General features: G+C 47.3%; 4 protein-coding genes across 4 annotated transcripts; all 4 read right to left on the reverse strand.

The window, feature by feature from the left end:
* Positions 1-23: 23 nt before the first annotated feature.
* DFL_001100 (uncharacterized protein) lies at positions 24-1,385 on the reverse strand (the record flags this gene model as incomplete). The annotated part of the gene is made up of 2 exons (XM_067629671.1): positions 24-594; positions 679-1,385. 2 exons carry the CDS (start codon positions 1,383-1,385, stop codon positions 24-26), a joined length of 1,278 nt encoding a protein of 425 aa, XP_067495668.1.
* An 860-nt stretch (positions 1,386-2,245) lies between these two features.
* DFL_001101 (uncharacterized protein) lies at positions 2,246-2,650 on the reverse strand (the record flags this gene model as incomplete). The annotated part of the gene is made up of 2 exons (XM_067629672.1): positions 2,246-2,501; positions 2,556-2,650. The coding sequence occupies 2 exons, from the start codon at positions 2,648-2,650 to the stop codon at positions 2,246-2,248; spliced, it is 351 nt and encodes a 116-aa protein (XP_067495669.1).
* Positions 2,651-4,302: 1,652 nt separating this feature from the next.
* On the reverse strand, positions 4,303-6,609 carry DFL_001102 (uncharacterized protein; the record flags this gene model as incomplete). Its single annotated transcript, XM_067629673.1, has 4 exons — positions 4,303-5,028; positions 5,083-5,474; positions 5,684-6,108; positions 6,173-6,609. 4 exons carry the CDS (start codon positions 6,607-6,609, stop codon positions 4,303-4,305), a joined length of 1,980 nt encoding a protein of 659 aa, XP_067495670.1.
* A 4,084-nt stretch (positions 6,610-10,693) lies between these two features.
* DFL_001103 (uncharacterized protein) lies at positions 10,694-12,441 on the reverse strand (the record flags this gene model as incomplete). Its single annotated transcript, XM_067629674.1, has 8 exons — positions 10,694-10,852; positions 10,952-11,041; positions 11,118-11,411; positions 11,466-11,803; positions 11,897-12,048; positions 12,118-12,139; positions 12,203-12,253; positions 12,345-12,441. The coding sequence occupies 8 exons, from the start codon at positions 12,439-12,441 to the stop codon at positions 10,694-10,696; spliced, it is 1,203 nt and encodes a 400-aa protein (XP_067495671.1).
* Between the last annotated feature and the right edge of the window lie 999 nt (positions 12,442-13,440).

Here is a 13,440-nt window from a genome sequence, read left to right on the forward strand (position 1 = left end):
CCCTCTCGAAAGGAGAGAATGGTCTATACGACCTCCCCCCCCCTCAACTCCTCCACCTTCTCCACACTATTCAACTTCCCCCCAATGCTCTCACCACCCTTCCTCTTCTTCAGCACATTCTCGATAAACGCCTCTCCGGCTTTATAAGAACTCCTAACTAACGGCCCACTGGCCACATACAAAAACCCCATCTCAACCGCCTTCTCCCTCCAATACTCAAACTTCTCCGGGGTAACATACTCCTCAACCTTCATATGCCTCTTCGTAGGTCTCATGTACTGTCCGAAGGTAACAACGTCGACATCGACCTTTCTCAATTCCTTCAATGCGTCCAAAACTTCGGAATCTTGTTCGCCCAGGCCTAACATTATCGAGGTTTTGGTGATTAATGTTAGTTGGGACTTTTTGGCGTGGGAGAGGACGGAGAGGGATTGGCGGAAGGTGGCGCGACGGTCGCGGACGTAAGGGGTCAGGGCTTCGACGGTTTCGATGTTGTGCGCGTAGACGTCTAGACCCGAGGTTGCGACCCGGGACACCATTTCTAGGTTTCCGGCGAAATCGCCGGTGAGGGCTTCGACTAGGATATGCGGTGCTCTGGTTTTTATATCCCAGTCAGCGTGTCCCCGAGCTAATATTTATCAAAGGAAAGGGAAGGGAAGGAAGAGAGGGAGGACATACTTCTGCTTAATCTTCACAATAGTCTCTCTAAAATGCCCAGCCCCTCCATCCGCCAAATCATCCCGATCAACAGAAGTAAGAACCACATACCCCAACCCCCACCTCTTCAACGCCTCAGCCGTATGTTCGGGTTCGTGCGGATCCAACGGCGGCGGCCGTCTATTAGTCTTAACGCTACAAAACCTACACCCTCTGGTACAAGTATCCCCCATCAACATAATCGTAGCCGTGGCAGCAGATTTATCACTCCCACCCCAACAATCTCCAATATTTGGACATTTTGCTTCCTCGCAGACCGTATGCAGGTTCAATCCTCTCAAGTCGGATTTGATTTTATTGTAGTTTGTACCGATGGGGACTGAGGTTTTGAGCCAGGTTGGTAGACGGACGTGGTTGGCTCTGTTGATTTGCCCCGGTGTTAGAGGTTTTTGGTTTAGTTCGAGGGATTCGGAGGCTGAGAGCGGCGGTTCGGGGGTGGAGAGGAAGTCGGAGAATGATGGTCCCGAGTTAAGCTTATCGGTGAAGGCGGTGGGTTTTTTGGAGGGGTTATTGGTTATGGGGGTGGGGGATGGAGTGGTGGCGTATGTTCTCCTGCTGCTGCTGCCGCTGCTTGAAGGGTGCAAACGGGTAACGGCGTAGATGCATTGCGGACAAACGAAGGACTGGGTCCTTGAAGCGGCGGCGAGGACGGATCGCGATGTAATCATTGTAAGCGTGGGTATACTATTCTTAACCGCGCGAAAACCGCGTGGTGAATAGCAAGGGTGGAAAGTAAGAGCGGTGGTTGTGGAACGGGAGACAGAGGGAAAGAAAGAAATGTTGATGTTGAGGTTAAACGTTGGGAATCCAAAACCGAGGGCTTAAAATTTTGTGGCAATCGTCCAACGTTAACGACACCATTTGAACGGTAGCTCGCGAGCTCGGCCGGATCAAATTCATAGAAATTAAGGAAACAACAGTGAAAGGTCGGCCCGAATCCGATATCGACAGCTTGGTCAGCCGTGGTTCCAGCCAATCAAATATCCCGCATTGTCATGCAATGAGCCGAAGCTATGCTCTGCTATGCATAGATGCTGTTATACAGCTTCGGCTTCAAACGGTATACACTTCACATTACAAGTGCTTTCTGCTTTGCAACAACTCTGTGGCCCAGGCTCAGATAAGTGGCCAGCAATTTATGCCAGTCCAATTCCAGCCCTTCAGCTTCCTTGCCCGCCATTCGAAAAGGTTCCCTGCTAGAGTTCTCAATGTAGCGTATAGATGATGAGCACCCCGGTCTATGTACGGTATTCGATTTCATAATAGTTAGTATTACGAGGTGCTGGTACTTGAAAGTATTAATACTCACACGATAGCTTTCGAAAGTCTTCTACATTACCCGGCGGAGCCTTCGTTAACGCACAAAGCTCGGGCTAGTAGATATACAGAATAATAAATTCTCCACTGGAGCGGCGAGCATTAAGTTCTCGACATCGCTGGAGTTCGGTGCGAAATTTCCGTGTCCCGTAGCGTACTTAGGATCTGTCTCTTGAAGTACTCTCTCATCAACATAGCACAGCGACAATACTTACTGTGCATCAAAGGCCTTCGACTGCACTCCTTCCATTACCTGAATCCTGCCAGGGCCCCTATCAACCCGATTTAACCATTCGCTAACATTCCTGAGATCTTTCGCTACTCGCAAATGTTCTTCCCCGTCCTTCATACCGACAAATTGATCCGCGACAGACTGCATCTGTTCAACAGCATGACGCCATCCGAATCTTTTCAATGGAGAACCGCTGATGATTTCCCTCCCATCTCTCGAATTTCTACGCCCATTTCTGTTCGACTCAGGAGCTGAAATAACCATATCTATATTCTGGGGAATAACATACCTATAGTAATTTCCGTATGGGTCGTGCGCATGTTCATGTTGACCACGGCTGTTAATACCGGCCGTCGGTGGCTGCCACGTAGATTTACTTGGCATCCATATCGCTGTCCTAGATTTACTCGGTATCCATATTACTGTTGTGGATACGCATACCGGTTAGGTGCGCCTCGCTGCTCTTGTCCTCTCACTGGACACCCGGGTTGGTGTTGGCGCGGCCGTTGGTAATTATTTGTATCGACACAAGGTCGCGCAGAAGGCTGAGCTGGATTAGCCTCGGGTCTAGGGGCTCGAGGTGGAACTAAGCTGAGATGCGACCTGATTCTCACTAGATCGCCCGTTTTGGTGTCCATTTCCATCAGATGGACCCCATATTTTCTCATAGTAATCAGCCAAGTCGCGGCTGCAAGTCCTTTCAGCCCAGCGACGTTGGTCTTGTTGCACTCTGCCTGAGGAGGGTTTACGCGTAGGTTGAGAAATATTTCTCGTGGCTGCCCTAGTCTCGTCTCGTATAGTCTCGGAGCCAGGAGAGCTAGAGGCGAATTTGAGCGTCTCTAGGCCCGGTCTTTCGTAAGGTTGGCTGGCTTGTAACTTGGGCGGACTGACTAGTAATCTTCGTGGACCCTCTTGAGCCTTATGATCTCGAGGCTTTGAACCACCGGGTTGATTTCGATTTCCACTCGCTAGTGAAGGTTGACAAGATGTCAAGTCATCTAGTTTAACCTTCTTAGGGGGAGGCTGCGGAAGAGAACTTTGGATGATAAAAGGGAAGGAACACTGATTGGTGTGAAAGTGTACCTGACGATGAACCCTTCCACCTTCTTTGTCGTTTTGGGGATGGTGTTTTGGGAGGTTCACCTGGGTCTGAGCTTGCCTTTGGGGAGAAACCTCGCTTTCTTTCCATTTTGGCATCGGAGGACGAAGTCTCGCAACTGTGGTAGATGGGAAGGGAGATGGACGTGGGGTAAAGTAGATTGACGTTGAAGTTAAACGTTGACATCAGTCTATTGCCCTCCTCGAGGCAACCAGGTCTCTGGTCATCATCTGCGACGAGACCACATTTTGTGTTGTTGGTTCAAAATACTACATCTTCTCCCTTCAGGCTACAGTCAAGTTACTGCCGCACAATTGTTATCATTGGATCTTGAAAATTATTTTATTATTATCTTATTTGATTCATATAACATTATTCTATAGCTCCGAGCCAAGTACATCTTTCTTTCCTAGCAGTAACCAAAAACGCCGATGCTGGCACTATCGTTCCCCAGAATAGCAGAAACTTCCCATACCCAAGAAAAGAAGCAAAATTACCTGTCGAGGTATGAATAGAAGAGTAAAAGAGAAAAAAGGAAACACGATCTAAAAGAATGAAACATAAGGATAAAAACGGCCTTGGTGGCATAAAGACGGAAATTTTATTATTTTTTTTTTTTAAAAAAAAAAAAAAAAAAAAGAGAACCATGGCTCGAAAAAAACCGCGAAGTGAAAAAACGGAGGGTGCCATAACCAGGACATCATGAGAATAGAAGAAACCCCATGAAGCGCCTGCTTTTCAGAGGAAAAAAAAAAAAAAACCTAAAAATCACTAACAAAAGAAATATATAAAATGTCAAAAGAAAGTCGTTAGTAGTAAAACAAGCTTAAACGAGGACCCTGAATATCTTTTCCAAGCTTGTCGGGAAGGTAAAAACCCTCCGTCAAGGTACGGACCGCTAGACGACGCGAAGGAGCGTGCATGTACGCGGCCTGTCTTAGAACTCGAAACGATCCACAACAGACTCGAGCTCTACTTCATCAGGAGTCTTTGGTGGGGAAATGGGACGGCAGATGAACGGGCTATAGATTCCTGCATTGGAAACTTTCTTGACCCTTTCGCCTGCATTTGAAGATGGTGCGGAAGATAGCTCGTCACCTTCAACCAGTTGTTCTTGAATAACTTCGGCGGCCATTTCCATCAACTCTTCTTCCGAGAGCCTGTTTAGTGAAGCTTCTGGGGTGAGGTTCTGAATATGGCTGGAGAATGGGAGTTCGATGAGAGTATAGAGGAGTCGGTACTCCGATCGAACGTCCTCGCTCAAAGTCTTGAAGAAAGGGGAATCCATTACACAACGGAGGAATTGTAGAGTAACGGCGTTCGCCCAGATACCTTCCCGAACCCAGGCTGGTGTGTTCGGTAGGTTATAAGCTTGTGCGCCACGATGGTTTTTCAGCGGCTCGAGCTGAATACCAAGGACGTTGGCGAGCTTCTCGTCAAGCTGAATGTAGGGTGTCGGTGACGATTCAGCTAGTTCGTTAAGGCTATCGAAGAGGTTGTCGAGTTCTTTTAGGAGATCTTGAGAACCGTGATCCGTAGACCTTGTAGGGCTTAACGGTGGGGTAAAGTTGTCCAACGACATCGCCGGAATATTTGTCGATGGAATCACGACCTCGACCAACTTTGGTCGATGCGGCCGGACTATTCTGATGCTTTTGCATTCCTGGAGAGACAATTAGTCGCGATGCTGATGCAATCGAAGTTATAATAGTCTTACCTCGACGTCAAACTCATCTGTAATAGCAATGCTATCACGAATCACCACTCTCGGCACTGCCAAAGAGTACTCCTCAAAGATCCGCTCCGCCTCATCGTTAACCTCATCATCCGACGGATCATCCAACCAAGACATCTCGGACATATCTGTATGTGAAGACGAGACGTTTGAGTTGTGCTTCTTATGCACTGTTGCCTTCCTCCTTCTTAACCTTTCACTACGGGTGGATGAAATACTCTCTTCGCCAGAGGAGCTGTATGATAATCGCGCGGCGTTGACTTCCCAGATGTCGGAGTATAGTCTTTCGATTTCGATAGTTGGAGGCGCACCGCTGGGCGTTGTGTGTATTGGAGGAGTTGTACTTCTTAATCCTTCAAAGTCAAAGTTTAGGGCTATCAATAGGTAGGCAAGAATTGTTAATATATATATCTCTCTTCAAATTTGACCAGTCGCAATCAATCCTTTGAAAAGTTGGATTTTCAGGCACCACCTCCCACGTGCAATGTTGGAACCAAGGGGTCCATTTAAAATTCACATTCCAACGTTCCGGGGTTATATGACAGGTTCCTTCGGAGGGGGGTATAGTGCTCACCTTCCGTACCTGACACGACAGAAGAATCGTAGTCACTTGCTGTTTCGCCAACAACGTTGATAACGGGGATGCTCTCGGACATCAGGTCCGGCGAGGTCATGGCGTGGAAAGATGTTGGTCTGCTCGACAAGGGTTCCGATAGGATGCGAATCATTACTTCATCCTGACCCTGGAACATGTAATCATCTATTTCGATAGTGGCGTTTGATTCTTCACTTATCGAAGCATAGACCGAATGTGAGGATGAAACGTTTGTGATTTTTGCGGGAAAGTTGGAGACTTGAATGTCCAACGTGATGAATGAGAACATCTGTGAGGCGTTCCACAGCGCTGGCTGGGACTTCTGCCGGGCGATCAACTTCTCGCCACGACGGCCAGGGAGAGGGAACTGTATCACAGTTGTATCATTTTCTGTGACAAGGTCATGTTCGTATCTATACACTCATTAGCAAAACACTTTTCACAGTCAATCGATTGCGAGAGATCTCGAGAACCTACCTAAAAAATACCACACAGTCTCTATTCGACGGAATGGACCCAACATCGCACTCAAATGTTGAGCCCTGATGGCAAAAGTTCACAATATCCCTGTACTCCAATCCGGCAGCACCATCGACATCGACATAACACTCCGCCGATGTTACAGTGGACCCCACTGCCGTTTTAGCTCTAAAGATAGCATTATGCACACTTAGGCCGGATTTGTTTCTAAATAATATCCTCAAACTGACACAGCTGCGGAGCCCGGTAACTTGGATTTCTAGATAGCAATCCACCAGAAGGCCGATTGAATGGCCATACTCATCAAACAGACCCATCGCCGGTGCCTTCGAGGAAATGGAATTCGAAACCGACATCGATGAGGCCCAGCGCTTGTGCATCTTGCGTTGCTGAGCCCGTTGCGAGGTGAACCGTCGATGCCACTTGCTAGGCATGTTGAAAAAATGTCGAAGATAAGAAGAAAATTAGAAAAGAGGGTATACAAAGTATAGTAGACGATGCGTTACTATCGTAGATGGTCAAACTATTGATTTTTTTCTACCGGAGAAAGGACCAGAATATGCGAATTTCGAATACTCTGTTTGATGAAAGAATTCAGAATGTAGGCAGAATGAAGAGATTATTTCGAGATGTTTTGACAACTTGGGTCGTCGACGATATATATATCACCACCAAAAGAATTAGAAGTTCCGAATATTACGGTCCTGCCCGCTGAGACTTGAAACTTATTTGATATGCAGGGGAAAGCTTCGAGGAAAGTATTCAGGACCAAGGACCGGACTTGGATCAGCGTGTCAATTAAAAAATATAAAAACGTAGCCGAAGATATGGCCGGCTGACTGTATATATGTCCACCCTCCAGGAGTTTATGAATGTATGGGTGTATGTAGACGAAAAAAGAAAGCCAGGAGGGAAGCGTTCGATTCGCGAGCTTAGCTTCCCCCTCCGGTGGACTGCACACGGATATCTTTGAGTGTGCTGCTGCACCGTCCCGCGTGTCTAGCTTCTTTTTTTCTTCTTCCTTTTCGTAACAGATGGGCTTGTGGTGGTTTAGCACCCCTTGCTTTGAAGGCGAATTGGGACCTGACTGACTGGTATGGGAATGTATATGTATGTATGGGGAGCTCAGGCTTGAAAATGGTGACCCTGCCTAGTGCAGCTTAAGATGGGATATCCCTTGCTTGACCTCTTCGCTTTCCCTGGTAAACGGACCTGTCACTTTTTGGAGCCGGTGCAGTTATCGGAACTATTTTCTCAAACGTCGGGACGACGGGACGGTCTGTTGGGGTCCTTCTGTGTCGGATTTGGCCTATAGAGGAAAGTCCGATCTGTCGTAGGATAAGATAAGTTTCGAACCGAAAATTGGTGCCAACTCGATTTTTTGTTTAATCGATCGCGGATTGTTGGAATATCGAAGGGGACGACGGTGGAACGGTGAAAGAATGCAAAGTTACAATTGAAATAGACCCGTTGGTCCTGAGGAGCCAGAATGAAGGACACAGAATCGAACTAATTCAGGTCCGACCGATATAATATTTCTTTCTTAGTACCCGCTCCGTTCTTTTGTATTATTTGACGTCGTACTAATTAATTCGCCTCGCTAGATAATTTGGGTGAAGCACCCCAGCCAAGTACGAGATTCAAGACCGCGATAATCCGCGAAGCGGCGGGGACCTCGAGAAAATAGTAACCAAAACTATTTCCGCAAACCCTTTATTTCATATTTGGGAGTTCAATTGCATGCATTGAAATTTGTTTTTTTTTTATTTGGGGGCTTCGGAGCAGATATGGGTATGCAGTGTCGAGGCACTGCAATTACTCGTTTGTGACGGTGAATTTTTTTTTTTCTTTCTTTGTGTCGTCTGACGCCAGAGACGTCGAGACCCGATATTGACGGGTGCTGCTGGATCGAGTGTATGCGATATTGCTAGATATTTTGGAATTTTAAAATACTACAGCTAGAAAAAATATAAAAATCCAACAGGGATCAAGTAGGAAGAGGCACGTTTTCTCTTCAAGCCGACGGGTTCGGTGGTCCTTTCGAATTAAATGTTTCGGCATACTACTTTCTACGGGTTCTTCTTAATATAATATACGTGCATTGCAGGTCACTTCGCCCGAGACTCTGTACGACCGACTGCAACTTCTTCTTCCCGTGATCAATTACAATTGCAACAGTTAGACCGTCTTGGGAATCTTTCCCACATTCTGCTCACGAATCATGTTATACCTCCAACGGAGATGCCCATTGATTTCGAGTATCGCAACATCATGCGGTACGACACCAGAATGTCTCTTCGTCGGCAGGCAACGGAAGCAACAACACCAACCTACAGACAAATAAATCTCGCGGGGGGAAAGAAAGGCAAAACGGTGACCATTCTGGATGCCTACATAATCCGACGCCCGGTGGTAGCACATGTGAAAAGAAGGTTGTGTGCATATTGGTCGGTAACCACTCCTGCAGAAAATATCGTTATTCTTGAGCGAATTGAGGCTTGAATGGAAGTTCAGAAATCCAACACCGGCACGCACCCGCAGGATGGTTAATTCCGGGCCAGGTACAAATCAGCTAATAGATAGATGTTTCCGTTGGAGCTTCGACCCGATGGTATAATGCACTAAACAAGTTATTTACGGTAACAACCGATAATTCATATCTATTCGAGTAGATATCGATCCTAAAGCTTTGTTTCTAACAGCTTTACACGGGTTTGATTTGATAACATATTCGACTTATGCATTTGTCTCTCGATGATGAGGTACCAGGGTATGAAGGAGCCATCTCAGTCGGCTCCATAGCTAACCGCATAAGCTTCCAGGAACCCTTGGTCTCAGTCTCGACTACTGCATGATAGTTGAGCGGCTGGAGACTTCAAGTTAGGTCGGCTTGCACGGGGTTCTCGTTCCTCCTGCATTTCCAATCAATTGCATTGGTCCGGTAACGACTGCATTTAGCGAGCGAGGTCGAAAATGGTTTGAAGTCTTGTTTTTTCAAAAGGAAAAAGTGCTGGGCATGATGACGCCCGCTGTAAAGGTCCACACGGCCGTGGACAGTCTAGAAAAAGACAAAAAAAATGACGCCTCGCCTCCTGCGTACGGCATTATGGGAACTGTCCCCCCAAAATACGACACGATCTCGATGGTTTAGGTTCTGTGTGCTCCCCCCTCCGATGCAGGCATGATGCTCACCCCTTCGATCCGATATCCCTTTGCATTCGAAGAACAATTCGATCCGTTCCATCACCCTTTTCAGTTCCTTTGAACCAAAAAAAGAGGCTGCCGTCCGTCCAAACTGCGTGCTACCGAGCATCATGTATGCCCGTCGTGATCGACATGGATAACCAGAACATGGATTTCAAGCAGCTGCTCGCTAGCTTTCGGGTCCAAAATGTACCCAACTTTGTATTATTATTATAACCAGCGCTGTCGAGAGAAATGCCAACACGAGTGCTATGTGCTAGGATTAAACCACGCCGGCCATGTGCATACGGAGGGGTTAGGAATGTTATCCAACAATTGTCCAGACCATTGACCCATCTAACTATCAGCTGCCAGTTAACGCAATTTTGGCGTACATGCAGCTTGCGATTTTTTTTTTTCCTTTGGCCCCTTTGGTGGTTCCTTGCTATGTGCAGCTAGCATGGCGGAGCTGGATGTTATCCTTCCCCGCGCCACCGATATAAGCCATTGCGGTGGCGGAGCACATGCAAAGGGACAATTTTTTTTTCTTCCTCGGAACCCTCTTCGCCTTGCTAAACGAGAGAGAAAGGGAAAGGTACGATGCGGATATTTCGTCCCGTAGGGTTGTGCGGCTCGTGATAGTCGATCAACTTCCCTTGCAGGTTTTCCAGTCGGTGCGATTCCTAAACTTTTGACGCCGCTGCCTGGTTGTTGGTCTGGGAAGATATCCCGTAATGTTGGCGGATCTTTGATGGGCTGGTTCAGAAAAAGCGGGAGATTCCAATCAATGTTGGGTGAATTAAGACACGCAAGTATCCCGCGTTTGACCAGTACTCGATTACGAGGTACTTGTTGAAGATCTATCTGTTGATATAACTTGATGCGGTGAAAGTGTCTTTTCAGCAGGGGCCTTCCTTGTCAACCTGTAGCCTATTGGTCTAGGCTATCGTTAAAAAAAATACCACAAACGTCGAATTCCGAGTTGGAAAACGGTACGAATGTATTTCCGCCTTCAATATCGATTCCGTGTGGGGTGCCCACTTCATGGACTAACACCGCGCAAAGAGACTAGGTCGTCGCAAAGTTCACTCCGTAGACGGCCCCTGAGTAAGATCAGGTCGTATTAATATACATGCAAAATTTGAAGTAGTAAATATAAGGGACTTTCCATGCCGAACGCAAACCGCAAACCCAACATAACATTACAGATACACGTGTCTATCGAAATACCATGGCCACAGCGCACGCTAATCGAGAAATACCAAATGTCGACGATTATATATCCACCCCCTAAAAATCACATACCCCCGTTCCTAGGATTTTTCGAACCCAGGTTTAAAAGGAAAAGAACCTCATGATGCTGCCTTTGGGTCCCCTGCGCAATAGTATCACCGTAAAAAGAGTGACCGGGATGGCAATGACCCAGTAAATCCAAATTTTCGAAGATAGGGCCCACTGTTCTCCGTTATCGAAGAAACTCATGCTAAAGATGGCCTGTTTGATACGTGTGTGATCAGCCGTACCGCATCTCGAAAGATTATTATTTTCCCGGTGGTACCATGGTACTCAGTCGGAAGGAACAGGTAGACCTACGGAAACGAATGTCGCCGGCAGGAACACAATCGTCAACCCGGCTATGGCTTTCATAGCTGCTGCATCAGCGGCAACCGCACGGCTTTGCGCCTAAAGGATTGCGTCAGCAAAAGCCCCACAATCGGGGCACGGAACCCATATATTCGCGAATAACCCTCAAACCTACCAAAGAAATCTCATTCTGATGTCGTTGTTGCATAGACTCGCATCGACATTTAAATCCAAATAACAAACCTTGGTAAAAATCCAAATTATCATCAATCTGCATGATCGCCTCCCTTTCTTCATCCGGGGAGCCTTCCGCACGGGACAAAAGCCCGCCGTGCCTATGAACCATCTTCGACATGACTTCAGTCGCTACCGTCAGAATCTCCGCAGAATGTATCACGTGCCTGGAGAGTTCGTGAAGGTAGTCGAAATGGTCTTCGTAATCGGTCATTTTTTCGTTCCGTTTTCGATTCTAAGAGTTAAATGTTAATCATGTACGGAAGGCACATATCCGGTGGTTGATTACCAATTCCGTTATCCGGACAAGATCGCGAAGCGCCCAGATCGAGGCGTCGAAAATGCTGACCACCCCGCCCACGATGTACGGATGAAAGCAATACGGATCGACCGGAAAAGTGTCACCGCTGGTGCTGGACAGTGACTTGCGGATGTGATCAATGAACTCTGGCGGGCAGTCCAGGCAGAGTATACTTTTTCGACCTTTCGGGGACCACGTGCTAAAGAATCCCATTTTGTACCAATGGTAAGTATACTCGGGGTTACCGAACACTGTCGTTTTTACGAGACCGGTTTTTTCATTTTTCGTCTGTATGACCGTTTTGACGAGGAAGCGGAACCATGTTTCTAATAGATAACAGGCGGGGATGGTTAGATGTTTAATCGGTTGCGATTGGGTAGCTGCATAATCATAGCTTTATCGGGGCGATTTATACTTACTATGGCGAACCCGTTCGTCACCAGCGCATCCGAAAAAACCATTCGATTCCCACTGTGTGTTAGACCAGATGTCGGTAGGCATGCCATAGTAAGCCTCGAGTCTTGCTCGAAGATCCGGCGCGCCTCCCCGGAGTATCTCGGATTGCGCGAATCTATCAGGCTTAAGTATCAGCGTTCAAGTTCTACACCGGCCTGTATATCGAATTGAATCGAGCTCTTACACAAATGTCGGAACACCCCTCCCTGTACGATAGTTCCGTAGATCCTTAGCGGCGAATATTTATTCCAGAAACATGTGATACGTACGATCGTTTATAATTTCATCAATATCTGTTATTCTATGTTCCCAATCGCGGCCTGTGTAGATGTGTAAGCAATGATTTACTCATGAGGAATCCGTAGTCAAAGTTCGGCGGCTGCGGTGTGGCGTATGAAAACCAACGCTTACCTGCTGTTGCGCCTGTTGGCTCTAAGACTTCGACGGACAGGGGAGTTCGCGAATCGATCGAGTTGTTTGTGTAACTTGTCCGCGAGTAGTGGCTCATTTTTAAACTCCTTTTTGAATCGAATCGATCAAGAATCTCGACCTTCTAGCCTCGATGTCGCAGGGATAATCGAATGGTACGATATATAGATCTCTGGGTATTTTTGAGAATGCGATTGAATTATTACGCGCGAATGCTTATTTTCGAACGCCGCACAGGGCTCTCAAGTAAGAAATATTTATATGCTCACGCCTGACCCCTTAAAAAGCGGGGTCGGCTGTGCAAACGTGTTCGATGCAACATTTTCACCAAAAGCCGCGTGGGAAGGCTGCGCCGATATGCAGGCTTCGCAAATTGTGAGCGCTTACAGCCTTGTAGCTCGTTCCCGAATCCTTGCGCTTGCAGAGGGATCACGAGCTTTTAGGTGAATTTTTGGTGAAGAACGAATTGGAGGAATCGCGCAAGGATCGGAAGAACGGATCCGAGGACCAATCGCAATCCGTGGAAGCTGAATATTGGGGCTCGAGCTAGCGATACCGAGGATGGATTGGTCGGCTGTGCCGTCCTCCCACAGAACCAAATTTGCGAGCGGCTGGAGGTGAATTTGTTGGAATATTTGTGTTGATGGACATGAATGAAAGCTCAGCCGGTCGATCCCAGAACCAATGTCGATTGCAAACTGTGTCGGAACAAGGTGGGTACAAGTCGGTACCGCGGTAATCTTTAGTTTCGAGGTATGCTCAAGACGCTACCGGTATACCACTTCGCGGTGTGCATTTGGTGTACGAGATAACTCGAGACCGTCACTTGTAATTGCGTATGAGCTAGAACGATTACAAGCCCCAGACCGGGGTCGGATGCGGACGATTCGAGGTTTAGATCGCATGGTTCGTAGAGAGAAAGCAATTTGAAATTTAAAGAAACGTACAAGACCAAACTCTAACCTGGTATGATCCCAACGTAAGATTCAGATATATATTCCGGGCCTTTGTTGGCATCCTCCCATCCATCCACCGTACACACTCTCTATCGGTCTCCACCCGCTGCGCGATCATTGTA

This window comes from Arthrobotrys flagrans, assembly GCF_004000055.1.
Source record: "Arthrobotrys flagrans strain CBS H-5679 chromosome Unknown unitig_15, whole genome shotgun sequence".
Lineage (NCBI taxonomy): Eukaryota > Fungi > Ascomycota > Orbiliomycetes > Orbiliales > Orbiliaceae > Arthrobotrys > Arthrobotrys flagrans.